The sequence below is a fragment of the Mesoplodon densirostris genome, chromosome 10, assembly GCF_025265405.1.
Source record: "Mesoplodon densirostris isolate mMesDen1 chromosome 10, mMesDen1 primary haplotype, whole genome shotgun sequence".
NCBI classification, from domain to species: domain Eukaryota; kingdom Metazoa; phylum Chordata; class Mammalia; order Artiodactyla; family Ziphiidae; genus Mesoplodon; species Mesoplodon densirostris.
The window spans coordinates 57,707,689-57,734,535 of NC_082670.1; the positions used below are offsets into that span (position 1 = coordinate 57,707,689).

The 26,847-nt window shown below is 48.1% G+C and overlaps 1 protein-coding gene across 1 annotated transcript in view; it reads left to right on the forward strand.

Annotated features, from left to right (window-relative positions):
* TRIM71 (tripartite motif containing 71) overlaps positions 1-23,431 on the forward strand; it is a 56,598-nt gene extending 33,167 nt beyond the window's left edge. Inside the window, exons 2-4 of the mRNA XM_060109105.1 lie at positions 12,675-12,842; positions 18,269-18,403; positions 21,980-23,431. Of these exons, the coding sequence (XP_059965088.1) occupies positions 12,675-12,842; positions 18,269-18,403; positions 21,980-23,431 (1,755 nt within the window). The remainder of the gene's footprint in view (positions 1-12,674; positions 12,843-18,268; positions 18,404-21,979) is intronic.
* Positions 23,432-26,847: the final 3,416 nt, after the last annotated feature.

The window sequence follows — 26,847 nt, forward strand, 5'->3', positions numbered from 1 at the left end:
TCCTGTTTGCACTTTTAGACTAAACTCAGGCTTCCCTTCCTCCAGGAAATGTGCTGAGGTTTACATCGAAGCCCCAGTGTTAGCTTTCTTCCCCCAGCCCTGAACTTGTTGGCCTTACTCATCATCCCTTCTGGTGGACTGTCATCTCTTTGAGGGGAAGGGCCTGGTGCCAGGAGCGGGTGCATAAGGAAATGTGCCTGCCTTGGGGATTCATGTTGAATATATGACATCTGTTGGAAGGGCCTGAAAGAGGCTGATCTGACTGATGAGAGTGGAGGGGCAGGCAGCGTGGCTGCATAGGAAGTTGGAGACATGTATAAGTCAGAGGTGGTCTTCCAGTATGGCTTTTCCAGGCTTATTTATGGAATCTCTCAACATTCCATTCAGTGGGCAAAGAAAGTCACAGCTCTGGTGAACAACGGCCCGAAAGGCCATTGGAGTGGCTTTACAGCCCTTATCAGTCCTGCCTTGCAAACATATCCAGCCCTGCAAACAGGTTCCTGGAGTTGATTTAACTTGCCTGGCCACTTACCAAGCTGGAGCCCTCACAGGCAGGCCGACACCCCGCTCTTTGCTGCTGGAACTGCCGGTCGGCATTTGCATTTCACACACTTCTCTTATGAATTCTTCACCACCGCCCACGAGATGAAGTGTATTCTCCCCATTTTATGGGTCGAAACAGCTCGGTGAGCCCACTTAACCAAAAGAGCTGGAGAAGGAAGGACCACATCAATATCTGAACCCAGGTTTTTTGACTTAACAAAAAAGTTGACCCCAGGCTGTGCCCTGGCCTCCTTCCATGTCATCCCCGCAAGGCCACCTACCCCCAACTCCCTCGTCCCCCCGCCCTTGAGCTCCCAGCTAACTTTCCCCTCCAGTCTACTCCAGATTCTTCCCTGCACTTGGACCAAGAACTGTGTGCTTCTCTGCTGGAGGTGTTCCTTTTGTTTGGACTTGTAAATCTTCCATCCCATCCTTTCTTTCTAAGAAGCCATTTCTGACTTATCTGCCCCACCCCCAGGCCATGCAACCACAGTAAGTCCTATGAAGGGATTTGGTACTTCTCTGGGTGGCAGTTTTTCCTATCTGCCCTCATGTATTTTGGTTAGTTCCGCATTTGTCTTACTGATCCTGTCCAGTGGGTTTCCAAACTGGGCCATTTTTGAGAGTGAAGAAGGGTGTTGTTAATAATTATGCTTAGACAACACAAACAGACTGGACTTCCCCAAACTGACCACCCAAGACTTGTAGGAGATTGGAAACCTCTTGAGTTGTTTTTTAAACCTCCCAAGGCTCTTAGCTGAAAGCCTTGAGTCCAGTATAAATGGTTTAAAAAAAATCAGCAAATGTTGCAATGTATCTTTACTAGGACAGCTTTCCCTCTATGTTGGTTTTTTTGCTGTTGTTGTTGAAGTATGGTTGATTTACAGTGTTATGCTGATTTCTGCTGTGCAGCAAAGTGACTCGGTTATACACATAGATACATTCTTTTTTTATATTCTTTTCCATTATGGTTTATTCTCTGTTTTATAAATAGATCTACAAGTGCCTAAGTTTAGGTGTTTTGAAGGAAAACAAGTTTCTGAAAATTAAAGGAAAATGTTCAGAAAATCTGCAAACACCGCATACTTGTTAAGGACATCACGGCCTCCGAGACTACAACCTGTATTAAAGCTGTCTCTAAAATAGATGAAGTTACCATCCAGGAGGCAAAGGTTGGGAGAGCCAGGCTGACCCAGAAGTGGACAGGCCAGCCCGAGACTCCCAGTGGGCCTCTTGCTTGGGGAAGGCCCTTGGAGTTGGAGGTGCAGTGGGTTTCTGTGTAGGAGCACTGAGGAAGAGCCACGTGGGGCCAGAACTTCAAAATACAGCAATTTGAGGATCCATCACAGACAAACACCTGCATCTCCCTGGCCTTGCATCTCACCATTCCTGGTTAGGTGCCAGCCAAAGTAGGGTGACTCCCCGCTCCCTCTCCCACAGAGAGCCAAACAAAGCAGGTCAGAAGTTAAAAAACCCAAGGAGAGACCAATTTAAGAGCTGTTCCTTTATCGCCTGCCTTGAACTTTAGCTTACATAACACTCCACCTGATTGTTTCCCAGCTCAGAGCTTGTACATTTTCTTTCCCCACCCTGTCAGGTCTAGCCTTTGAACTGGAGTTTATCCTTGAGTATCTGCTTGGGGGATGCTGGGGAGGTTCTGCCCCTCCCCTCCTGTGTCTCCTGGTTGCATTACCTGCTGGGTCAGGGTCAGCGGGCTGTCAAGTTCTACTGAACAGCACGCAGGTGCAGTGCAAAGAGGTGACGCTCAGGCTTCCTTCGTTGGAATGAAGTGGGATTTCTGACGAAGCTCCATCCATATCTGAGACCTGAATTTTTTCTCATTACCATTATTTTCTCATTACAACTTCATTCACGCATGATGAGTGGTCCTGGGAATTCAGGCTTCTAAACAGGAGTTTGATTCCAGTGGTTTTACCCGTAGTGTCCCCAGACGTTGATCTTTTTTCAGATTGTATCTTATTCCTGGTTAGTTGGCATTTCCCTGCCTGAAATCACGCTGCTGGCCCGGTGTTGGGGTTCCCTGACTCCTTGCCAAATCCTGCTGTAATTAGTGCTTTAGGACCGCAGCTATCAGGATCTGTGCACACTGGTGGGAAGAGGGGTGGGTGAACTCCAAGGGTTCAGGGCTTCATTGCTAGCCTGAGGTCTCCACTGCTCACTGCAGTTTGGATTTTTTCCCCTTGGGACGGGGGTCGGGGGAGGGATTAAGACCCACCCTGTAGACTGCCTGGACCACAGAACCGGCCCCAGGGCTCCTATTCCTCCCCATGTCACCTAGCCCAGCATGGGTGACAGGTGACTCTTTAAATAAAGCTGGTCTCCCGGCCTGGCCTGGCTCTGTTTCATTTGTAGGGGTGTCCGTGGGATTAAGTTTCCTGTTGTTGGAGTTGAAGGAGGGTGTGATTTAAATGAATTGCCTAACAAAGTGCTAGCTTGAAAAGGGTTTTAAAAAGAAATCAATTTCTTGATAAGACTGAGGGTTTTCCTTTCACCCTCAGCTGCTGCACTGGAGCTGTGGTTTGAGGCCCCTCTGCTCTTCGTCGCCGAGGAAACTGTTGAGAAAGCTTCTGGTGATTCCTGAGGTGTCACAGGGGATAGAGGAGTGTGTCTGTCTGCTCTCTATTTGATGCTCTCCTTGATGGGAGCAGTTTTGAGGAGTGCCACCAAAGAGCCTAGGCTTAGGGCTCCACAGACACGCGGGGAGCCCTCGCCCCAGCCCCACGCCGAGGGGCGGCTCTTACTGGCATTGAGAGGATTCACAGAGTCCATCTACTGCTTCCTTGATGGGCCCCCTCCCCAATTTAAATCACTCCTGCCTGTGAATAAGATTCCTACAGCATTAAATATTCGGTTAACCTGCTGATTTGGAGGCAGTGCTTGGTAAGGTTAGCTGGCTCTTAAAATTGTCACCGAGTGTGACAGTGTCACACGGGGCCGTCGGGGAGGCCAGTGTTGGGCCTGTGTTGCCCAAGGCAGCGGACAACTGAGTAACGGAGACGCCCAGCTACTCGGGATTATAGAACTTGCCAAATAGGGGAGAGAGAGAAAGGAACAATTATATTGGGTTGTTATCCCTTATTGGAGGGATAAGATACGGCTAGTAATATTTCAAAACCTTTTTTGTTATGAATTTTCTTTTCTTACCTCTTTATTTCTGCTTCCCTTCTCGAGATGAGTGCTTTCCCTTGCTTTACATCCACCTGTCCACATGATCTCAGCCATGCAGGCCATTGAGACCCTTTTTGCTACTTCAGGGGGTGGTGGTGAAAGGTTTCGGGTGCACAGCGTCGCCCACTGTTTAAGAGGTGAGGACTGAGTTACGTGGCCACCTACAGTCTGGCCATTTTTTACAGTCAGCCTCCCAGTACCCCCGATTCTGGTCTAGAACACAACAGATTAAAACTGGGCCTTGCTTTTGCGACAGGAAACAGGAAAACTGTGTATCTGTGTCAAAATCCATCTTTTCGTGCCTGATTTGAAAGTCTATAATTTACGTGGGCGGTGATCTCCGTGTTGGAACAAATCTCTTTTATTTGCTGCTGGAAGCTGCCTGGACCACTCATTAGTACATCAGAGGTCAGGTGCAAGCCTGGGCGGCAGCTGGCACACTAATGATTTCGTAGGGCTTTGTGTGACCGCTGGCCGCCTGTGGGGCTGTAAATCGGACTCGGGGTTCTAATTTTTATCAAAACCTCCAGGGAGTTAGTCCGACTTGCCTCTTGTGAGATTAAACTTAAGATAATATTTATAGTGGAGGGCAAAGGAAAAATAATACCTAATGGGAACATTGTGGGAAGAATGGTAGTGACCTATTAGAAGTAAATTATGTGGGGCCATTGGAGTAACTCATTTATGGGCTCAAAGAGTATTTATTAGGTCTTTAGCTGTGAGGAGCCCGTGCTGAGGCTGGGCTCCAAGCTTCACCCCACCACCGCTAGGTGGTCGCTGGGAGGGTTTCCCCCTCACGTATTATTCTTTAGGTATAATTTGCATAAATAAAAAGTATACATTTTGACAATTCTTTTTAAATTTTTTGGTCATGCTGCACATCTTGCGGGATCTTAGTTCCCCCACCAGGGATCGAACCTGAGATCCCTGCTGCCGCCATAGAAGCGCTGAGTCTTAACCACTGGACCGCCAGGGAGTTCCCCATTTTGACAATTCTATACACCTGTGTACCTACTCCTTCCACCAAGACAACATAAAGACACATCCATGGCTCCAGAACATCTCCCTTGAGTTCCTTCCAGTCACACCTGTGTCCACCCACAACTTCTTTGATTTTTTTTTTCACCTTAGTTTTGCCTTCACAGAAATAGAATTATGCAGTATATGCTTTTTTGATTTTTGTTTTTCCATCAGGCATCTGTGTGATAGCACAAAATCAGTAATTCGTTCTCATTGCTAAAAGTATTCTACTGTGTGGACATATACCTGTCTGTTTCTCTGTTGATAGGGAAGTTTGATTTTTATTTTTGAACTGGAAGAATTTTTAAACACCCACATTTTATTCAAGTCAACAAGTTTATTTGTGAAAAACCATTTGGTAGGCAGTAACCCCAAACACAGTTCTGGTATGTTCCAGAGTGTCACTGAATGTCATGTAACTTGGATCTGTTGGAGGAAACCCCCCAGCACAGGGGTGTCACCTGCTCTTTTGTGGGGGCCATTGTTAAAGCCTTCCAGGAAGGAGAGAAACTGCAGGCTGTGGGCAGTCAACCCTGCTGGCCTTGGTGGTGGCGGCCAGCCGTGACTGTGCCTCAAAGCTGTGTGGTTGGGCAAAGATACCAAGACTCCAGCCTGAAAACCAGAATGCAACCAGCAGGCAAATGAATAGTCCAGAGAGCGAAGGAGCTCTTGCAGGTTGGGTCCCCCCAGAGGTTTGGATGGAGAACTTGTTTATCAGCATCTGGGGAGGAAGCAGGATGGATACGGACCTATGAGGAGGCTCTCAGTGATGCCAGTGCGGCTGCGGGGGGCCTGAGTATAGCCGGGCTGGCATAGGGAGGGCACTCCAGGTACTCGAAGTGCAGGGACAGAGGCATAGCTTGTCTCTGCAGTTCCCACGTGTATTGTCCCACACTGAGTATTTTGTGACATCCTGATGATACCTTTATAAAACATGCTTCTTTGGGGGACTTCACAAAGGCTCTGAGAAGTGCTGACTGGAGCTCCACGTGGGAAGCACTGTCTTCTGCCTGCTCTTTTTCCTACCCTCCTCGTCACCTCCACCTATGCCCTTAGAGCTCCCTTGGAGGATTCTCCTGCCCTGAAAACCCAGCTGCACAGTCCCCGAGTATCGTCAGGATCCCAGAAGAACACACACACCTCGGTTGTGTCCTTCCTTGCCTCCTACAGGCCCTACTTGAGTCAGACGTCCTGCTGCAGCCTCAGGTTTCGGAGGGGAGCTGTGGTGAGAAATACTTGTAAGGCTCTTTTGTCTATTACTCTGGCAACACTGGAGGAAGGCGGTGTGTGTCATTGTTCTCTGGGGCTTCAGTGCTACAGGGGAAGTGGTTTCCTTTCTAGGATGAACTCGTTTTCATGCTTTTTAATAATTCTGACAGTTTTCTGAGCCAAAAATTGAGGTGGTTTTTTTTCTCTCTCTTTTTCACCAAGTCTGCAAGTGAGCTCAGCCAAATTCAGTCATTTAACTGTAGAAACAACTTACTCCTTTAATTACCTGTGGCTTTTTATAAAAAGGCAATGGTTCTGCTTTTTGCATGTGTTAATATTAGAAGCTGTGTGCCCAGGGTGGGTTCTTCCTGGAGGAGGACCCTGAGACAGGGAATATAAAGTATAAGATATAAATGCTGCTGGAATATAAAGTGGGGATCCCATGTGCCTGGCTCTGGGGTGTTGGGACCTTGGTCCCACAAGCAGGGGAGCAGGTGATAGGGAGGAACAGGAAACTGGAGGAAGCCTCGTGGGTTGAGGCACTGGAGGAGCTGGGTCTTGCTGGGTGGTACATGGTGGTTGGTCAGTGTTGGGAAGCAGTGGTCATTGAGAGTGTGAAAATTTTCTTCTGAAAAATAGGAAAGGGATCATGATGTGGCTTTTGCAGTGGTACAAAAACCTCCGGGGAACAGCATGGGACGTTCAGTTATCATTGAACTATGCTTTCCCTTGGCACCAGCAACCACATTGAGTCTAAAGTTGTTAACAGCTGGGCTGGGAGTTCCCTGGCGGTCCAGTGGTTAGGACTCAGCGCTCTCACTGCTGTGGCCCGGGTTCGATCCCTGGTCGGGGAACTAAAATCCTGCAAGCCCCGCGGCTCAGCACAGCCAAAAACAAAAAAAGTTGTTCAAGCTGATAACATTCCTGTTTCCAACCCTTGCTTTTCAAATTTGCCTTGTCCACAGGAGCCAAAAAATTGGGCCTAGAACTGCTCTGACCCCACTGGTACACCCCCATCCCACTCTACCACCTGGTAGTCTTAACTCCTTTTCTTGCCTGTTGAGCCCAGGAATGACTCTTGTTCAGCTAGCTGACCTTGGGATTAGATGTGCCTTGACAATTCAACGTTTATGATTTTGGAAAGCTTATACTGCGAAACAGCACCACAAAGTAATGAATATTAGCAGTTCTTCAGTAAAATATATGAAAACTCACACTAAATGGTATAGATAAAAATTTGAGATCATTTTCACACCAGTTCAGGTTTTGCTGCCAAACAGCTTGTGTAAAAACTTTTGGTTTCCAGATCTGTTGAATTTGGGGATTGCAGAAGGGGGTTCTGGGCTTGTATGGGGCTACCCATGTTTGTTTCACCGGGTGTTTGAATGATACCCTCTGGGACTGCCCTCTTCCTTTACATTGCCTGAGACCACCCTCACTGTCCACCTCTGGAATCATCCCAACAAGCGACCCCACTCGCCTCTACCCTTGTGTTTTGGAAAATCTAACAGCCAATCCTGAGCACACAAGACACAAGCCTTGCTTTCTTGCTGCTCCTCTGGGGCTTCTTTTCAGTCTCAGCCTCCACCTTCCACCTTCCAGCCAAGCAGAGTGGACCTGGACTCCCAGTCCCACATTGCCCGGCTCCCTGGTGTCCCCATGCCGGCCTTTCGTGTAGGTCTGATCTTGTTTGGGAACAGAAATTGGCACTTGACAACCTTTGTTCTTCACATGAATGGAGGTTGACCTGACATCAATTTATTAAATTTGAGAAGCCTTACTGTCCACACATGCAAGTAGATATTTTCCTTCTGATTTGTCCAATGATGGAACAGTTGAATATATTATCAAATTGACAATTCTGGGCTTTGTAAAGAACAATATAAAAGGATATTCACTTCAGCATTGCTTGTGAGTTTTCAAAAATCAGGAAACAACATTAAAATCCTATCATCTGCAGGCGACATACCATGCAGCCATTCATAAAACAGGCAGCCCAACTCAAAAAACATTCTCCCAGGGCCTCCCTGGTGGCGCAAGTGGTTGAGAGTCCGCCTGCCGATGCAGGGGATGCGGGTTCATGCCCCGGTCTGGGAGGATCCCATATGCCGCGGAGCGGCTGGGCCCGTGAGCCATGGCCGCTGAGCCTGCGCGTCCGGAGCCTGCGCGTCCGGAGCCTGTGCTCCGCGACGGGGGAGGCCACAACAGTGAGAGGCCCGCATACCGCAAAAAAAAAAAAAAAAAAAAAAAAAACATTCTCCCAGTTAATATAATTAAGTGAAAAGGTCTAGTATAATGCTCTCCTATTTGTGTCTTTAAAAAGTTCACCTATGCATAGAATATAGCATTTTTGGATGATTATATAAAAAAGTAGAAACAACTGAAAATTGGGTCAGATTTTTTTTTTTTTTTTTAATGGCTGCGTTGGGTCTTCGTTGCTGCGCACGGGCTTTGTCTAGTTGCAGCGAGTGGGGGCTACTCTTCCACGGGCTTCTCATTGCCGTGGCCTCTCTTGTTGCGGAGCATGGGCTCTAGGCACAGGGGCTTCAGTAGTTGCAGCACCTGGGCTCAGTAGTTGTGGCGCACGGGCTTAGTTGCTCCGAGGCATGTGGGATCTTCCTGGACCAGGGATAGAACCTGTGTCCCCTGCATTGGCAGGCGGATTCTTAACCACTGTGCCACCAGGGAAGTCCCTGGGGCAGATTTTTTTAAAAACGACTTACACCTGTGTATCTTCTTGCATTAAAAATGCATATGTGTTCCCTAACTTGTCTTAAAAAGTTTCCGACTCCTTTCCCCCAGAAAGAAGTAACTTGTCCACAGCTGGACTCTACTGTCTTGAGCTGGTGGTGATTGTGTAAGAAGGAGGGTCCAGATTCCTTTCTTTCACCTCTTCCCAGGCCCCCCGCAAGACCACAGCTCTGGCCAGAGATGTAGGAGGGCTTCTGTGAGTTTGAGAACACCGGCATTCAATGTATTTTCCCTAAATCAAGTAAAGCTTGGTTTTGGTGTTGTTGGATAGACTTAGTTGCGTGACTGGACTTTACTCCTTGAATTTGGTTTACTATTTTTTAATAGGAGAGCCTGCCGAGTGTTACATACAGATAAGACTTCTGGTTGTCACCAGCCCACCTCCGCTTCGTGTCTGTAGTGGTGGGTGGAAACCTCATTGTGTCAAGGCCTGAGTTTGTGGGAGGCCACATGTCCCCAGTCATTTTAAGGGATGTCAAAGAAATCTCAGAAAGTAAGTTTTTAGCAGTTAATATATTATTTCAGTTGGGGGATCTTGACAATGAGAGGCCCCCTCCATACTTTTCTGTTTACACTTCTCACTGATGTGGATAGTTGTATTTTAACCTGGTGCTCCAACGTGAGTGAGTGAGTGTGTGTGTGTGTGTGTGTGTTCCTTGTTGGATCACATGTATCAATAATATAAAACTTAGAACATTCTTGTTCATTAACAGAGCACACTTTGTTTAAGCCCTGGCTAAGGTAAACCTGCCTGCTTGGTATTTTTATTTATTTATTTATTTACTCTAACCCCCACCTCCCACCCCCATTCCTCTCCTTCGGGGCTCACATTCCTAGGTCTTTGTCTCCACTGGTATTTTAGAAATTTTGGGAGAGGAAGGCAGTGGGTGGGGCGTGTTCTGGAAGCTGGGGGCAGGGGAGAGGGTGGTCACTTGCAAGGTCAGAGGTCAGGCCTGCCCCATTCAGCTGGGCAGCCAGATTGTCGCCATGTGGGGCGGGGGGGAGGGGGCGTGTCCGCACATCTGCCCGGGAAGCCCCAAACAGGCAGCTCAGGCCTTGGAATTCCTGCCGCCAGAGGACTGCTCCTTCCCAGAGCCACAGTTCATGGCCTCTGCCACATTTCTTTCTGGCGGTTGGCCCTCTGAACAGTCATCCAGTTTATTCTTTTAAAATAACCTTAAGTAAGCTGGTTCAGAGAGAGTTGCACCCATGCACACCCGTGTGCACCTTTGCCTATTCACTGAGTCTCATAAGCTCTAAAATTGTAAGTTTTTGACCTTAGAAATTGCCAGGTGAGTGAGATGTGGAGCTTCTAAATGGAGTGTGACATCTTCCCAAAGTTTTGCTCTGATATTTCACTAGAAAGTTTCCAAAATGTGGGACTTCCCTGGTGGTCCAGTGGTTAAAACTCCATGCTTCCACTGCATGGGGCCCAGGTTTGATCCCTGGTCCGGGAAACTAAGGTCCCACGTGCTGAATGGTGTGGCCAAAAAATTTTTTTTTACAAAATGTGATCGCATTTTCAGGTTTTAGACAACAGTGTGTTCTTTTTTTAAAAAAATCAACAGTTAATTAAAAGCACCACTGAGGCTCTGCTTTTACCCACTTATACTGTCACCCCCAGCCCCATCCCCCGTGGTCCTACAGTCAGTCTGGAACGGCAGAAGCACTGGCACTTCCAAGATCACAGGGTGTTCTAGGCGCTTAGAGCTGCGTCAGTCCCACGTGAAACACTGTCAGGTGGGGTCACATCCCAGGACCCCCGTTTGCCCATTTTAGAGGTACCTGGGCTCTCAAGGCTGGACATGTGGGGGCCTGCAGCCTAAGGTTCTTCCCTACTCGCAGGAGCCCCACAGACTCCTAAAGCGGGGGACACTAGTCAGTCCACACAGTTGTCCAAGAAAAGGTTAACTCCTGAGCAGAGGTAAAGAGAAGATTGCTTAGCTGTTTGGTAAGAGCAGGGAGCCTTGTGCCAGGAGATTTTCACACTTCACATTAGCAGGAGTGATCCCTTTATTCCCGTGACAAATGGAGGGAGCAGAGGGGAGGGATGTGGTTGAGTCGTGGAAACTGGCTGGAGAATTGCTTTAGCACCATGTCGTAAAATGAGAGTGTCGGGGCATTTCCCCACAGTTATCCAGTTTAGCATTTTTCGGTTCGTATCTAAGGCTGGCTTGGGAATTTTAGATTTATCAAATGAGAAAGATTAGATAGTCTCTAAATGGTGGACCTTCTTCAAAAAGTGATTAGCCTTCACAAAGGAAGGCAGATGCCTCCGGCGTTCCGTCTCCCACGGCTGCTGGAAACGTACAGCACAGGACAAAAATCAGGCACTAAAGTTACAAACCCGATCACGTTTCCCTCCTGTAAAATAGGGTCCAGAAAACTTGCCGTATCACAACCATTTCTTCAAAGTAGGAACGTGATATCCTAAGTCTTTCCTTTTTCCATTCCTGGACCCAGAGTTCTTGGAGAAGCAACCTAACCCCTGCTGGATCACACACCCACTACGTGGAGCAGCCTGTTCAGCTGACAGTCATTTGGGCAGTCATTTCCTCGTGGACATGCACTACGCCGAGACTTTGGTTGGAATAAAATAAATAACCTGGAGAATGAGAGGAGCCGCGTTCTCGCTCTGCCCCAGGCCCTTTCTGTGTGCGACTTTCAGCCTAATAGGAACTTTCTGGGTCTCTGTGCTTTGGACAGGGTAACCAGCCTCTGTGCGTTGGGACCAGCCCTTGCTCCCTATGCAGCCTCTTCCCCTGGAGATTGAGTGCTTGTGTATGTGGAAGACACCCCCCGCCCCAGCCCCGACACACACACATGCCCCCTTCCCTGCCTGTCTAGTGTTGGCTCGCTTTCCTTCACCCCAGGTGTACCAGAGGCAAACTGAAGCTCTGCTCTTGAAAGCAAGCCAGCAAACATTTGTAGACAGCGGCCCTAAGTGCCGGCTCTGGGGAGGGATGCAGCGGAACTGGCCCCGTTCTGTGCCAAGGTGCTTTGGCTCCTGAGAGCTCGGCTCTCAGCAGGTTTATCAGCAGGTGGAGGTGGTGCCAAGCCGCTCCCCGCTCCCAGCAGCACGCAGGGCCCCAGGGAGGCACAGAGCATCATATAAAGCAGCGCTGTCAGCACCGGCTGCCTCCCAGGGTCAGCTCCTTGGAACAACTTGGCAGGAAGAAGAAAGACAAGAAGCTGGCTGACTTTACCATTAGCCTTTGGCCTCTGTTCCAGAAGCTTAAGTCTGCATCTTGCTTGAGTGCCTTGGGTGCACTCGTGTCCTTGATGGGGGGACGGTGGCAGCCAACTGCCGTGTGAGGGGGATTGATCCTGGCCCCCAGCCTGGTTTCCACCCCAGAGCGTGGGGTGGCAAGAGGAACTTGTCGGTTTATCCTTTCATTCCGGCCACCAATCTCAGACCATGGAGACAATCTTGGAACCTTTCTGGGTAATTAATCTCCGATACAGGGAAATCTCTTATGGAGGATGATTGTTTTCTTTTGTTTTTGTTTTAAATAGTTTTATTCATAGGACTGTATAATTACTGTCAATTACTAAGGTCAGTTGATGAGCACCACATTTAAAATATTTTTTTTACCTTTTTTTCAGCCACACTGCGCGGCATGCTGAATCTTAGCTCCCCAAGCAGGGATCAAACCCGTTCCCCCTGTAGTGGAAGCACAGAGTCTTAAGCACTGGATCCCCAGGGAAGTCCCTGGAGGATCATTTTGTTTTATCTTTGCCTTTGCGGTGTCTCAATTGTGGTTGTGAATGGAACTGGAGTAGAACGAGGGTGTTGGTTGTTTTTTCTTTGGGTGGGGATGGGGGGAGCAAGTTGTCCTCACAGTCGCCTGCGGGGCTCCCGCTCCCTATGGGGTGTGCTTGTTTATTGTGGGGTCCTGGGATCCAGAGCACCCCGCCACCCACCCCCTTGTCATTAACACCTGGCCCTCTCTGGTCCCCAGGTGCTGCACCTGTACTGTGACACGTGCTCAGTGCCCATCTGCCGAGAATGTACTGTGGGCCGGCACGGCGGCCACAGCTTCGTCTACCTCCAGGAGGCGCTGCAGGACTCACGGGCGCTCACCATCCAGCTGCTGGCTGATGCCCAGCAGGGCCGCCAGGCCATCCAGGTCAGTCCCTCCCCACCCTTCACCTGTTTCCCTGGTTCTTTCTTGCATATAAAACCTTCCCCACTCCCTTTCAGATGGCGTGTGTAGATTATTGGGCAGACTCCAGTGTCTGGAGGCCATGGGACAACGCCCCACATGAGCCCACGTGACACCCATGCAGCAGCAATCACATGGGGGGGCAGTGCATGGAGACCTCACAGTCTGGTGAAGATGACAGTGATGTGGCTGGAGTTACTGGCTGGTCAGGGCTTCTTCCAGATACCCTGGCTGGACCCCTTCACATCAGCTGCCTGTTTGCCATCCAGCTGCCTCCCCAAATCCAAGTGGATATTAGGGTGTTCAGTCAGGACTATAGAAAGACTGGGTGCTCATCTTGCTACTCAGATTTGTTTATAGGTGAGAAATAAGTGAGCATGGGAAATTTTATTTAAGGTTGAATCTCAGACTCTTTCCTGGGTGATAAATAAAGGTCATGCCATGGTTATTTACTTTTATTTTTAATTTTATTTTATTGGAAGCACTAGCTATTGCTACGCTATGCCATGCTATTTTATTCTATTCTATTGGAAGCATTAGATGTCCTGGTAATTTAGACCCTTGTTTCTGTTGAATTCCCATCCCTCTGGGGCTAGGAAGGGACACGTGTAACTCTGAGATATAGTGAAGTTCTCTTACATAGGCAGGTAATAGTGTGCCTTAATTTTTGAATCTTCTTGCCTGATCCAGGTGACAAGGTTTTAGGAAAACAAAAAAAAACATAGGTTGTTTCCCTCACCTGGTAGGATAAGCTTGAAAGTCTAGAAACATTGCTAGGACTTCCCTGGTGGCGCAGTGGTTAAGAATCCACCTGCCAGTGCAGGGGACACGGGTTCGATCCCTGATCCGGGAAGATCCCACATGCTGTGAAGCAACTGAGCCCGCAAGCCACAACTACTGAGCCCACGTGCCACAACTGCTGAAGCCCGTTCTCCGCAACAAGAGAAGCCACTGCAATGAGAAGCCTGCGCACCGCAATGAAGTATAGCTCCCACTGACCACAACTAGAAAAAGCCTGCGCACAGCAACGAAGACCCAACACAGCCATAAATAGATAGATAGATAGATAGATATTTTTAAAAGTAATCGAATAGGAAACTGTTTAGAACGAGTATTTGAATACATGAATTATTTTTAACATAAGACTTTTTTTGGAAATGGTAAAGAATCAATCGTGCGTTCTAGGGCGGACAGATGGTTTAGGATTTTAATAAGTTTCCCAGCAGCTATCAGCATTCCTATGTGTGATACTGAAGTGATCTTTCTGATGAGTCAAGTAATCTGATATCCAAGTCACTTTCACTCTTCACGAAAGTACATTTTGGTCACTTATGTAATTAGAGGATTTCATAAAGGTATACAGATTGCCCAGGGGACATCCAGAGTTTGGGTCAGGAATATAGTTGCTCTCCATGTAAGACAGCCTTGATTCATTACTTTTATTTCTTTCATCACATTTAAGATGCCATTAACTGTAAGATATGCACATTTATTTTATATACAGCTAACAAAGGGAAAAAACCCACTGACAGTGTTAAGATGAATCATAGTTTCAAAGATATTAAATGTGATAAAAATTACATTTTAGAGTGAACTACAGTAATTCCCCCATCTGGTACCGGTATGGTGGCCTTTGAGCTTATGGGTGACACTTGCATTCTCTAGTATCTTCTATCAGGACACTTTAAATACCTGTCATCAGGCCACCACTGTTCTCCATGGCAGACATCACTAATCACTTTCTGCACCCTTCCCTGTGAAACCCAGATTTGGCCTCAGACTCCTCCTCAGTACTAAGTGGCCACCACTCAGCAGTCAGCTGGCATCACTGACTTGCCTCAACTTCAAGTGTTTGATTGAATCTGTTAACATTTGAAGTTAACATTTTTTCTCAAGCCCCCATGCTTGTTAGGTGACCCACCCTCCCTCCCTTTTTCCTTCCTTTCTTTCCTTCTCTTTCTTTCTTTCAAGTGTGTGATTCTGTTTTCAGAGTTTCCCCAGCCCTTTTACCCACTGCCATTTTCCCCCAACCCACCTGCCTCTTGGCGTCCTTCAAATGCCCTGCTTAGATAATGGGAACTAGTTAAGCAGGTCCTGCTCTGCACGTCTTGGAATGCAGTGCTTGCCGGCGTGTTGTGTAGGATTTGGAGAAGAAAGATCCATTTGGTCTCTTCACATAGGACTTTTATGACTCTAGGAATGGGGATGACTCAAATTATAGCCAGAGCTTTGCTCCCCTTTGACCTATTTGGAAAATGGAAGAAATAGTTCCTGTCATAGGATGGGAGTTAACCCAAGGGCCTGCTAGGGACCTGGGAGGAAACAGTGGGAGCAGCCTGGCTAGGAGGGTAGGCGGCGACCACCCCTGCTCTCCGGCCAGTTCTTGCCCTGTAGGAATGTGGACCTGTTATTTCCATATCTTCTGATTTTAATGGAAATTCAGTTTGGTTAAGTAATACGATGTTAATATAAACAGAAGGCAGTTTGCTGCCTTTGCTTTCCATCGAGGAAGCGTTAAAGAAATGTTGTGGACCTAGGCTTGGTTGCCTCAGTCAGATATTGATGTGGATACCAGCTCTGTGCTAATTAATAACCAACACGTCTGAAAACAGGGTAGACCGGTTAATAACCTACCAACCTACCCTTTCACAGTCATGCTATGTGAGGCTGGGGCTGCAGTGTTCATTTCAAACCACGTGTCTGGAAGTGGGGAGAAGGGACTTGCTTCTTCCTTTTGACTTCCTGTTCTTATCAGCAGTATTTTTTTACCCTGGCAGCAGAAGTTGGTTCCAGTTTCCAGCTTTTGCCACTCCCAGAATGAGCTGGGCCTGGGGTATCCTTCCCCCATACTTCTGGGTCCTGGTAACCCCTACTTTCTTTGTTCTCTGAGCCCAAGGAGTGGTAGCTACTGACTGCAGTTACTGTCTGTCTTAATCCTCAGTGTGCCCTTTGCATTAGCAGTTCCCCGCTTCCCGTTTAACCAAATTCCCTGTATTAAATCGTCTCTGCTTAAATGTCTAGTGAGGTTTCTCTTCCTCTGAATCAATCCTGACAGACAGCCCGAGACACCCTGTTATGGTATCTGCTTACATGCACACTTATTTGATCCGTCAGTCTAACTTTTTGGGTTTCGGGTAATTTGGATACAGCCATCTATTTCAACTTGTTGGCTACTGTATTAGTTTCCTAGGGCTGCTATAAACCAGGTAACTAAATATTCCTAAACAATAGGAATTTGTTTTCTCACGATTCTGGAGGATAGAAGTCAGAAATCAAGGTGTCAGCAGGGCTATGCTCCACGTGAAGGCTCTAAGGAAGAACCTTCCCTTGCTTCTTCCTGCAGGTCGTGGTCTGCACGTCTTGGCTTGTACCTGCGTTACTTCCAGTTTCTGCCTCCATCCTCACGTGGCCCTATGGGATATCAGTCACTGCGTTTAGGACTCACCTAGTCCAATACGACCTCATCTTAACCACGTTCTGAAGTTGCAGGCACGCCTGAATTTTGGCAGGACGATATTTAACCCAGTGCAGTTACGTAGTGCTTTGATAGGACACGGTTATGGCCGTAGACACGAGCAAGTATAAAATGTATAGATTGTTCCTGTTAGAACCCAGTGCTAAGTACCATGCACTGTGTACCTGGCCCACCTTAGTTCAGTCTGTAATGACACTTGGGACAGGATAGTAAAGATGGAACGGAAACACTGTGGATAGGTGTCCTTTACTTCCGATTTTAGAGAAGAAGTGGCATCTGAGCTGGGTTTTGAGATTTCAAGGTGACTTTGGAAGAGAAAGGCATCCCAGGCCAAACTGTGAGCCACCCAGATCGGCCAGGTGCCAGCTCCGATCCGCTCATTGGATCCTTAGGCCTCACGGGGATGGGGGCAGGGAGTGCAGTGAGCAGGTGTCATGAGACTGAGAGGGTGAAAGGTGGTCAGTTAAGGGTCCCAGTTGTAAGTGACTGAATGAGTCATAGCTGATTAGCCGGGAGCATATTCATGAAAATAAGCCTGGTCATGTATTGTTTGATCCATTTGTGTGAGATATCCAGGATAGACAAGTCTGTAGAGACTGTAGGTTATGCATGCAATGGGGGAGAGGGAGGGGAGATGGAGAATGACTGCTTCACAGGCGTGGAAGCTTCGTTTTGGGTAAAGGTGTTCTGGAGCCAGATAGTGGTGGTGACTGCACCACATTGCATGTGCTGAATGTCACTCTTGGGACATTTTATGCTGCATGTACTTTATTACTACAATTTAAAAACAAAACAAGGTAGGAAGTGTGAATAGGCCTATCTGTATGATGTGAGCTAAGTAGGATGAGGGGAGAGGATGACCAGGGGCTGGACTCAGCTCTTCCCATATATTGTCCTGCATTTTTCTCACTTTCACTCTGAAGTTGGAGAAGGCCAGGAGCTTGTCTGAACTGGTAGGAGGTGGAGCTAGGATTTGAACCTGGGTTTCCTGAGCCCTAGGATGACCATCCAGCCTGGCTTGTCCAGGACTGTGCCTGCTTTAGATGTGTTTCGTGTCCCAGAAACCGTTCTCTGCAGGGCACACAGATGACTGGTCACCTGTAGCTGATTCCTGAACCCAGGCAGGTTCTAAACCCTTGAGGCTTCCCTGGGTCCCTCCTAATCTGGGACACCTGCTCTAAAGCCTGTTGCAGCATTTGCAGTCAGTTTGGACTCCCTGATTTAATACCTCAGTATCTCCAATCCTTGTGGCTTTTCAAGGCACATCATGTAATATTCATGAAAACACCAGGCCTCTGTCTGGATTAATTTTTTATGAACAACCATACGTCTGATTAAACGGGCTGATTTACGGGAGCTGATGGTACAGGGTCGGGGCATGGGGGTGCAGAGGTGTTCTCTGGCCATAGGCATGGCTTCTCAGGTGCATCAGACACTGTTTCCCAGTTTGCACTTGGTGTTGGTTCTGAGCTGGGCTGCGGCCTGTTGCACACCTTCCCCCGAGGGATGTGCCCAGCCTGCGAGGTTTCCCCCAGGTGGGGAGCCTGTCTGTGGGAAGTTGCTCGTGCGCCTGCAGTAGTACATTTCACATCTGATCCCCAGTCCGTTTTGGGCTGTGACCCAGCTACACTGGTTTCACTGTGTCAGACTATCTCTTAATAGTCCTGACATTCACTGTGTAGGTGCCATTTCTCATACAAAGAAATGCTGCCCTTGCCAAGCAGCTCCTTCAGTTACATGTCAAACAGATGCCCTTCTCTCCCCCAGTGCCTGCTTTCTTTCCAAGGACGTGGACCTCGAGGTCTGGGTTGGGGGCCTAAGGCGTTAGCTTTTCGGGGCTGAAGAAAGTAGCCTTAAGTGTTGTGTGTGAGGAGGGAAGGTACTTCTTGATCTGAGACTGTTTTTGGTTTTCCAGCTGAGCATCGAGCAGGCCCAGACGGTGGCGGAGCAGGTGGAGATGAAGGCAAAAGTGGTGCAGTCGGAGGTCAAAGCTGTGACTGCGAGACACAAGAAGGCCCTGGAGGAGCGGGAGTGTGAGCTGCTGTGGAAGGTAACGTGGTGGGGGGGCTTGCATGCCCACCCCACCCTGGGGCTCCTCGGTGGCCGGCACGGCCTCTGAACCACAGCAGGGTGACAGCATGCTGATGTCACACCCTGGATCCCGGCTCTGAGTTTAGAACACTTGGTAGTTTTCTCCTAAGTTTGTCTGCAGAAAGATGCAGGGGTCCCCCTCCGAGTAGTAAGACGACAAGAAGCCTTTTCAGAAGCAGTCGGGTCCCCGAGACTGGACAGAGTCTCAAGTTTTCTGTTGCAGGCACTCAGGTGGAAGCAGAAAGAAGGGAGTACAATGGAGACTGCTGTTAGGAAAGCAGGCTGCTAACACACGTCCTTAGTTTTGGTGTCCCGGCTGGTTGGACTTCCTGACCCCTTGTGGAAAACCAGTTTTCCACTGGTGGGGGCAGTGAACGTGTGCCCTTTCTTCCTGTTGGAGCCGGAAAGAGCACTGAGCACGCTGGTGTGCTGTTTAGATAAAATCAGCTGGAGGGGTGACTCGCCCCGCCCACGTCCCCCGCAGCATTTTCTTCTCTGATCTTGCGCTCTCACTCAGGTAGAAGAGGGCAACATGCCTAAGAGGGGCCAGTACCTCATGCCAGTTCAACTGGGATCACCTTCTCTGAACCCAGGAACAAGACTATACAGAGCTGATGTGAACGGGTGTGTCTGGGTGTGTGGTGCTTGTTTGGCTTATTGCAAACTATATGATGGTGGGGACCGCATGTCGATTTCTGAAAGTGATCCTCGCCAATTTCCTGTCCCCTAAGAGAGTAAATTGTATTGGCCTTTGGGAAGGTTGTGTGGGCTTTGCGTTGCCTCTTCCTTTGAGTTAGCTCTGTATCTAGCTGCTTTTGCTTCTTCTGACTCTCTACTGCCTTTTGACAGAAGAGAAGAGTCCTTGGATGGAAACAGTCCAAGATTTAATTCACATGATTTGTTCAGGCACTTTTGTGGGCCTGACACAGTTTTCAGACCCTCCGATGTCCCCAAGGTCTGCCAGTCCCATGCCACCCACGAATGTTAATTATAACTGAAAGGGGGCCCCTTCTTGCAACCTGAGAGCTCTGTGGTGAACTCTGCCACAAACTTGCTCTTCTGGATCTGCTGATGAAAAGGCCTTTGTGTGCAGGGGTTTCTGCAGATCTCACCTTAGTTACCCTCCCTCCGGTGGGGCTGAGGACCTCTCTCAAGGCAGTTCTCTTTCAGGAGGAATAGAGAGCACGTTTTTTTTTTTTTTTTTTACCGTAAGAGAAGCAAGTTGGGAAGGACAGTCAGTCTCTTATTCATGTTATCAATTTCGTTTTTACTTGCCTAAAAACTCATCCTTGGATAAATCCAAAATCAGCTTGCTCATTCTGGACACACCTCAGTCCAATTTGTGCTTGCTGTTTTGCCGGGGTACCACGCCCCAAATCCTGTGGGAGTCCCCCTTCTTCTTCACTAATCACTGATTTTTCTGCTCCCTCTTGCCTGGCTCTGTCTGGGCACCTCCTTCTTACACAGTGTTGTTTTTTTTTCTTGCATCCTGGTTATTGGAGATAACTTGAGTGCTGGGTGACCCAGTTATAGGTATCTGGATGCATGTCCTTTCTTGTGGCTTGTGCATTTCCAGTGGACATGGCTGCCTCTTGGCGGGTAGCTGCAACCATCCGGTTGAGGAATCAGAATCGAGGCCGAGAGGTTTGGCCCAGTGCAAAACCAAACGACAGGGCTTCTCTTTGATCTGTCCCCCCATGGGCTTCTCTGCACACACACGTCCTTCCAGAGTGGACAGATGAATACACATGAATCAGGTCCAAAATCATGTTATCCACCCCCCCACAGGAAAATCGGATTAAAATCCAGCCCTTCCAACAGTGGACCCTTATTCTGAAGTAGACTTTCTGTGGCTTTCAGATTGGTCAAGCACTCAGAAGTCATGGTTCTCTCTGCAAAACAGCACGCACTGGCTGGGCGACTGATCTGTTCTTTTCAGAGGAAACCACTTAAACTTAGAGGACTGAGTTATTTCCTGCAAAAGAATGGAGAACTGAACTGATTAGTCAGACAAAAATCCCACGTTCCCTAATAGTGTGAGCTGAGTCAGAAGCAGGTCAGAACCCGTGTTTACATATCACGGTGTTTTAGATTTAGAGGCCCCTTTGGAAATAATACAGGCCACCAGTTGCTAAAAAGCTGGTATCTCCAAATTTGGGGTGTGGGACCTCTCAAGCTCCCTGATGAAGATTTCTAACCCCTGTGAAGAGAGAAAACGGGACAAGGAAAGAGCTGGGTTTGTGATTCTCACCAAATCCTTCATTTTATTCTCTCCACACACAGGCTTTCTGTCTCTGATTGTGTGTGTGTGTGTGTGTGTGTGTGTGTGTGTGTGTGTGTGTTTATGTGTTTATGCGTTAATGCTGAGAGACCAAGAGAGAAATATCCTTCAGGAAACTTCAGGCCCTCTGTACATAGGAGCATTTTCGATTCAGTCTGTTGGGAGTGCATGACCAGCCTTGTACTACAATTTGTTGGTCTATCCTACCTCTGGTCCCCTTTCTGCCACTTTTCTCTCCACGTTCAAGGCCACCTGTTCCTGACAACCCTCTGTCTAAATCAGGCCTCCCTCGTCACTGTCTGTCACACTCTTTTTCTACCCTCTAACCCCTAGCACTGTCTGAAATTGTCTTGCAGCATTTCTTTGCTTGCTTAGTATCTGTTGCTTTAAACTCTAAGCTCAGTGGGGTGGGGCCCATGTTTTCTATGGGCCACATGTACCTCCAGCGCCTGGCACAGAGTAGGTGCTCAGTAAACGTTTCTTTGTTACATGGCCTTTTCTAACTTCTATTTAATTTCTAACGGAGAGAAAATTTGCAGGAATAATAAAAGAGCCCCTTGTATCCTTTACCCAGATTCACTGATTATTTACATCTTGCCCCATTTTCATCATTCTCTCTCAAGAGGAGAGTGTGTGTGTGATTTGACAGTAAGTTGGAGTGTTGGAGACACTGCCCCTTTACACCTAAATGTTTCAGTTTATTTCCTCTGAGCAAGGATATTCTCTTAATCACAGCTAATCAAAACCAGGAAGTTGAATCTTGATACAACACCAGTATCTAATCCTTAGTCTGTAGTCACATTTCACCAATAGCGGGTTGGTGTTTTTGTTTGTTTGTTTGTTTTGGTTTGGTTTGGGTTTTTTTGGGCCGTGCCGCATGGCTTGTAAGGTCTTAGTTCCCTGACCAGGGATCGAACCCACGTCCCCTGCAGTGGAAGCGCGGGGTCCTAACCACTGGACCATCAGGGACATCCCACCAATAGTGTGTTTAATAGCAGTGTCCTCCCAGTCCAGGTTCAGTTGTTGCGTTTAGTTGTCAGGTCTCTGTAGTCATCTCCTGTGATCAGAGACAGTTCCCCAGCCTCCCTCTGTCTTTGGATTTTGCCACTTTGGGGGAATGCAGACCAGACGTTTCTGCAGACCCTCCCTCAGTGTGAGGTTTCCCTCGGTATGAGTATGTCAGCCGATGTGCTGTTTTCTCTCCTGGTTCTAAGCCTCTGTGTCCTCTCTCCCGGCTCTCACCTTTCCCTCCAGGTAGAGAAAATCCGCCAGGTGAAAGCCAAGTCCCTGTACCTGCAGGTGGAGAAGCTGCGGCAAAACCTCAACAAGCTGGAGAGCACCATCAGCGCCGTGCAGCAGGTCCTGGAGGAGGGGCGGGCGCTGGACATCCTGCTGGCCCGAGACCGCATGCTGGCGCAGGTGCAGGAGCTCAAGACCGTGCGCAGCCTCCTGCAGCCCCAGGAGGACGACCGGGTCATGTTCACACCCCCTGACCAGGCCCTCTACCTCGCCATCAAGTCCCTCGGCTTTGTCAGCAGCGGGGCCTTCGCGCCGCTCACCAAGGCCACGGGCGACGGCCTCAAGCGGGCCCTCCAGGGCAAGGTGGCCTCCTTCACCGTCATCGGCTACGACCACGACGGGGAGCCCCGCCTCTCAGGAGGCGACCTCATGTCGGCTGTGGTCCTGGGCCCTGACGGCAACCTGTTTGGCGCGGAGGTGAGCGACCAGCAGAACGGGACATACGTCGTGAGCTACCGGCCGCAGCTGGAGGGTGAGCACCTGGTGTCGGTCACCCTGTGCAACCAGCACATCGAGAACAGCCCCTTCAAGGTGGTGGTCAAGTCCGGCCGCAGCTACGTGGGCATCGGGCTCCCGGGCCTGAGCTTCGGCAGTGAGGGCGACAGCGATGGCAAGCTGTGCCGGCCCTGGGGCGTGAGCGTGGACAAGGAGGGCTACATCGTGGTCGCCGACCGCAGCAACAATCGCATCCAGGTGTTCAAGCCCTGCGGCGCCTTCCACCACAAGTTCGGCACTCTGGGCTCCCGGCCGGGGCAATTCGACCGGCCCGCCGGCGTAGCCTGTGACACCTCCCGCAGGATCGTGGTGGCCGACAAGGACAATCATCGCATCCAGATCTTCACCTTTGAGGGTCAGTTCCTCCTCAAGTTCGGTGAGAAGGGCACCAAAAACGGGCAATTTAACTACCCTTGGGATGTGGCGGTGAATTCCGAGGGCAAGATCCTGGTCTCCGACACGCGGAACCACCGGATCCAGCTGTTCGGGCCCGATGGGGTCTTCCTGAATAAGTATGGCTTCGAGGGGGCTCTCTGGAAGCACTTTGACTCCCCGAGGGGGGTGGCTTTCAACCACGAGGGCCACTTGGTGGTCACCGACTTCAACAACCACCGGCTCCTGGTTATTCACCCGGACTGCCAGTCGGCCCGCTTCCTGGGCTCAGAGGGCACCGCCAATGGGCAATTCCTGCGCCCACAGGGCGTGGCCGTGGACCAGGAGGGGCGCATCATCGTGGCCGATTCCAGGAACCACCGGGTGCAGATGTTCGAGTCCAACGGCAGCTTCCTGTGCAAGTTTGGCGCCCAGGGCAGTGGCTTTGGGCAGATGGACCGGCCCTCCGGCATCGCTGTCACGCCGGATGGGATGATTGTCGTGGTGGACTTTGGCAACAATCGAATCCTCATCTTCTAATCACATTCCTAGGCCTCTCTGTTTGGGGTGCGCGTGTGTACGTCTCTCTCTCTCTCCCCCTTTTGAAATTCAAAGAAGAAACCGTCTCAGGGAAATTTTTTTTTTCTTTTGTTTAAAGACAACAAGAAAAGTACAACATTGCTTATGTCCTACCTCATCTTTATTTTTTTACAGATGAATGTACGTATCTTTTCTGCAGGGATTGAGCCTGTGAAGTGATGATCTCTATCTACCTCAGAAACCTTTACATTTCCTTCTCCAACAGGCCCTCTGCCCTCCCAGCCTCGCTCAGTGGAGTTCACGTTTCCTCTCCCCTCCGTGGGGCGTGACATGCACAAGCCTAGCATCTCTGGCTGGGAGGGTGCTGGATGTGTGCGGTGGGGTGCATTCTGTAGATTGAGCCAAGCAAACACGAGAAAACTACTAAGTTAAAAAAAAGAAAAAAAACTATAAAACGTGGAAAAATGGGATTTAAGATGCTTAATTGTAGAGTATTTGTGTTCTTGAGAATACTGTGTTTATGGGGTTAGGCTGTGTGGTGTGATCTTGATCTTTTGGGGAAAAATTTTTTTTTTTTTAATGCTGCAACAGTGAACTTCCTGTGTTCTTTTATACCTCAGTGTGTTTCTCAACCCGTTCAGCATCAGTATCTTTTCTTATTCCTAGAAGAAGTGGCTGTGGCTTGCTAGCCAAGAAAAGCAGACCATTCCTATCTTAGGGTATGCAATCTTTGTTTCTTCTAAGGGAGGGTGTGTGTGTGTGTGTGTGTGTGTGTGTGTGTGTGTGTGTGTGTGTGTGTGCGTGCGTGTGTATGTATGTGTGGGTGTGAAGCCACCTTACACCAAAATAGTAAAACTGAAGATGCTATACCACCTCCCAAAGAACTTTTTCTTTTCACACTTTGGTTTCTGAAAAATAGATATAGTTCAGGATTTTTGATTAAAAGTATTCTCAGAAGTTAAGTGTTTTTAGTTTGCTGTTGGTTATAAAGAATTAAGTAGAAGAAGAAAATTAACCTCCTTTTCAGAAAGAGGATTTTCAGGCATGTGGCGTGTGGATATTGAGTGGGTGGATGGACATGCGTGTGCTGAGTTGGTCAGCAGAGAGCATGAGACACAGGCAAGGGACCCCCAGACTGCGGTTGAATGTTGTTCTCTTAATGTTAGACATTTCTTTTCCTAGGAAGAGTAGGCAAAGGAATGAACTTTTGTTTTAAAAGCACAATTTTTTCCTGGTTTGGAAGTTCAGGGAAATAGAATGTTTTAAAGTCAAGTTTATGGGAACAGCCCATCCCCACACCCTCTTCTCGGGTCACTTTTACAGAGAGGTCTGCTCCCGAGCCATGGAGCACGGTAAACGTGAATTTCCCCCCCAAAGGCCTTTGAATGTAAAGGATTTGTAAACCACATTGCCCCAACCGGAAAAACGTATAGGACGTGAAACCTCTTGTTGAACCTGTATCTCGGTACCAAAGAAAGAAAATTTATTAAGCCAGGCTCCCGCTGCAGAAACATGGGATGGCATCCGTCACTTTACAGGGTGGGTTTGTCGTAAGCTGGACTTGGGTGCAGAACCTTGTGCTTCTGGGCATTAACCGTCTTTCAAATACTGAAATGAGAACCAAATTCCAGAGCACCACAGGAGAAAGAGGTGCTCTCAGATGGCAGTGGCTTCCAGGACACCTCTTGTTTAAACTGGAAGACTAACAGATCAGTTTCTATTCCTGTATTTAAGAGAAATTCCTCTTGCAATATGGATAGAGTTTTTAACGAACAGACTAACAAGTGGATCGATAGTTTTTGTCATCCCCCACCCCGCAAAAAAAAAAAAGGAGCTGATGGGGAACAGTGTAGCAAGCCAATCAAACTGCTTTTCCCATCCAACTCTTTTGGACATTTAATTTACCACTTCATGGTCCCCTGTCTCTTCCCATTGCTTTAGTTCTGGGGTTTCTGAGTGACCAAGATGGGGGGAACCTTGTTCCATAAAGGAGAACCACATGCAATAAAGGATCCAAAAACTGGAAAGTAGCTTCAAACTGCTGTTCCCCAGCTGCTGTGTTTCGGGGTGGGAAGGTGTCGGGATCTTGTTATGTAAAAGCGTTTCTTCTTTTATTGAAGAATTTAATAGTCGTTCCCTCTCTAATAGTGAATCCATCTCTAATTCCTATTCAGTTGCCTTTTATGTTGTCCCTAAGTTCGAAGTTCTTTGACTGGTGAAGAGATCATGTAATTGAACATTTTTATTGTTTTTTATTTTGGAATAACTTGGTGCTGAACCTCCTCCTCTCAATCCCCCTGCCCCCTAAATAATCCCCCTTTAAACACCAAAGACAACTGGTTTTAAATGATTAAATTTTTTTAATTGAAAAAAAAAGTATCTTAAATTCTTTAAAATGTTCTCAGAAACTCAGGTCATGATTATGGCTAGGCTAAGTTATTTCCGGTAGTCAATACCTTTGATTATTCTGTCTTCATTTTCATCATCTTCACTCTTAACCTTTCCTTCCCAGTTTCCCCATATGTGGGGAAATATTGGAACCTGAGTGAGAAATTTTCTTGGTGCGTAGCAGCAACCAAAGCTGCTTATTTAACATTTTTTGTGGATCTGGTTGTAAAGCCAGGGTTTCCACATGTGGCTAAAATGATTAGGGCTTAATTAATAGACTATTCAGTTTGCCTGCTTAAAGCAAGCAGGTCCCCTCCTTGAAATGAACGTGTCGTTGGGTGATAACTGCCTCTTTACTCTCTGTAAAAGGTACGTCTCCTTACATCTTCTGCACCCAAAATTGTGCATTGCTGCCATTTGAGAAACATGGTCACACTTGGGAAGCTTTTGTTTTTAAAATATTGCCATCTGTGGCTGCCCCAGATTGACTCCTGATCCACAGGGATTGGTGCAAAGCACTCCACAGAGTGTGTTTCTTGTACAATGTGGAAGAGAGATGAGAAAAGCCAGCATTTGGACCTCCCTAGTGTGAAAGATAACAGTGTTTATCAATGCGTATCTCCTGCCCATTATGAGGTGATGCTAGGGTAGCAGGAATTGGGTCAAAGAGGGTGTCTTTAATGTGGTGAAAAGATAAGGTCCTGGGTGCTGTGAGGGAGGAGGATAAAATTTCTCTTGAGGAAATGTGATATCGAGACAGTAATCCCCAGGTATGTCTGATCTGGTCAGGGGGTGGGGTGAGGTGTAAGGTCAGTATATGGTTTGAGATGCCAATTGGATTTGGATGTATAGGTTTAGATATTGAGATGGCTAAAGGAAACCTAAATAACCCACAGATACAAGCCACTTTTGGTTGATACCAACTTAACGTTTCAGAAGTGTTACTGTTTTTTGTTGTGGTTGTTTTGTTTTTGTTTTTGAAATAATTCCTCTGTGAATTTGGTCACGAGAAGCAATGCTGTCTGAGA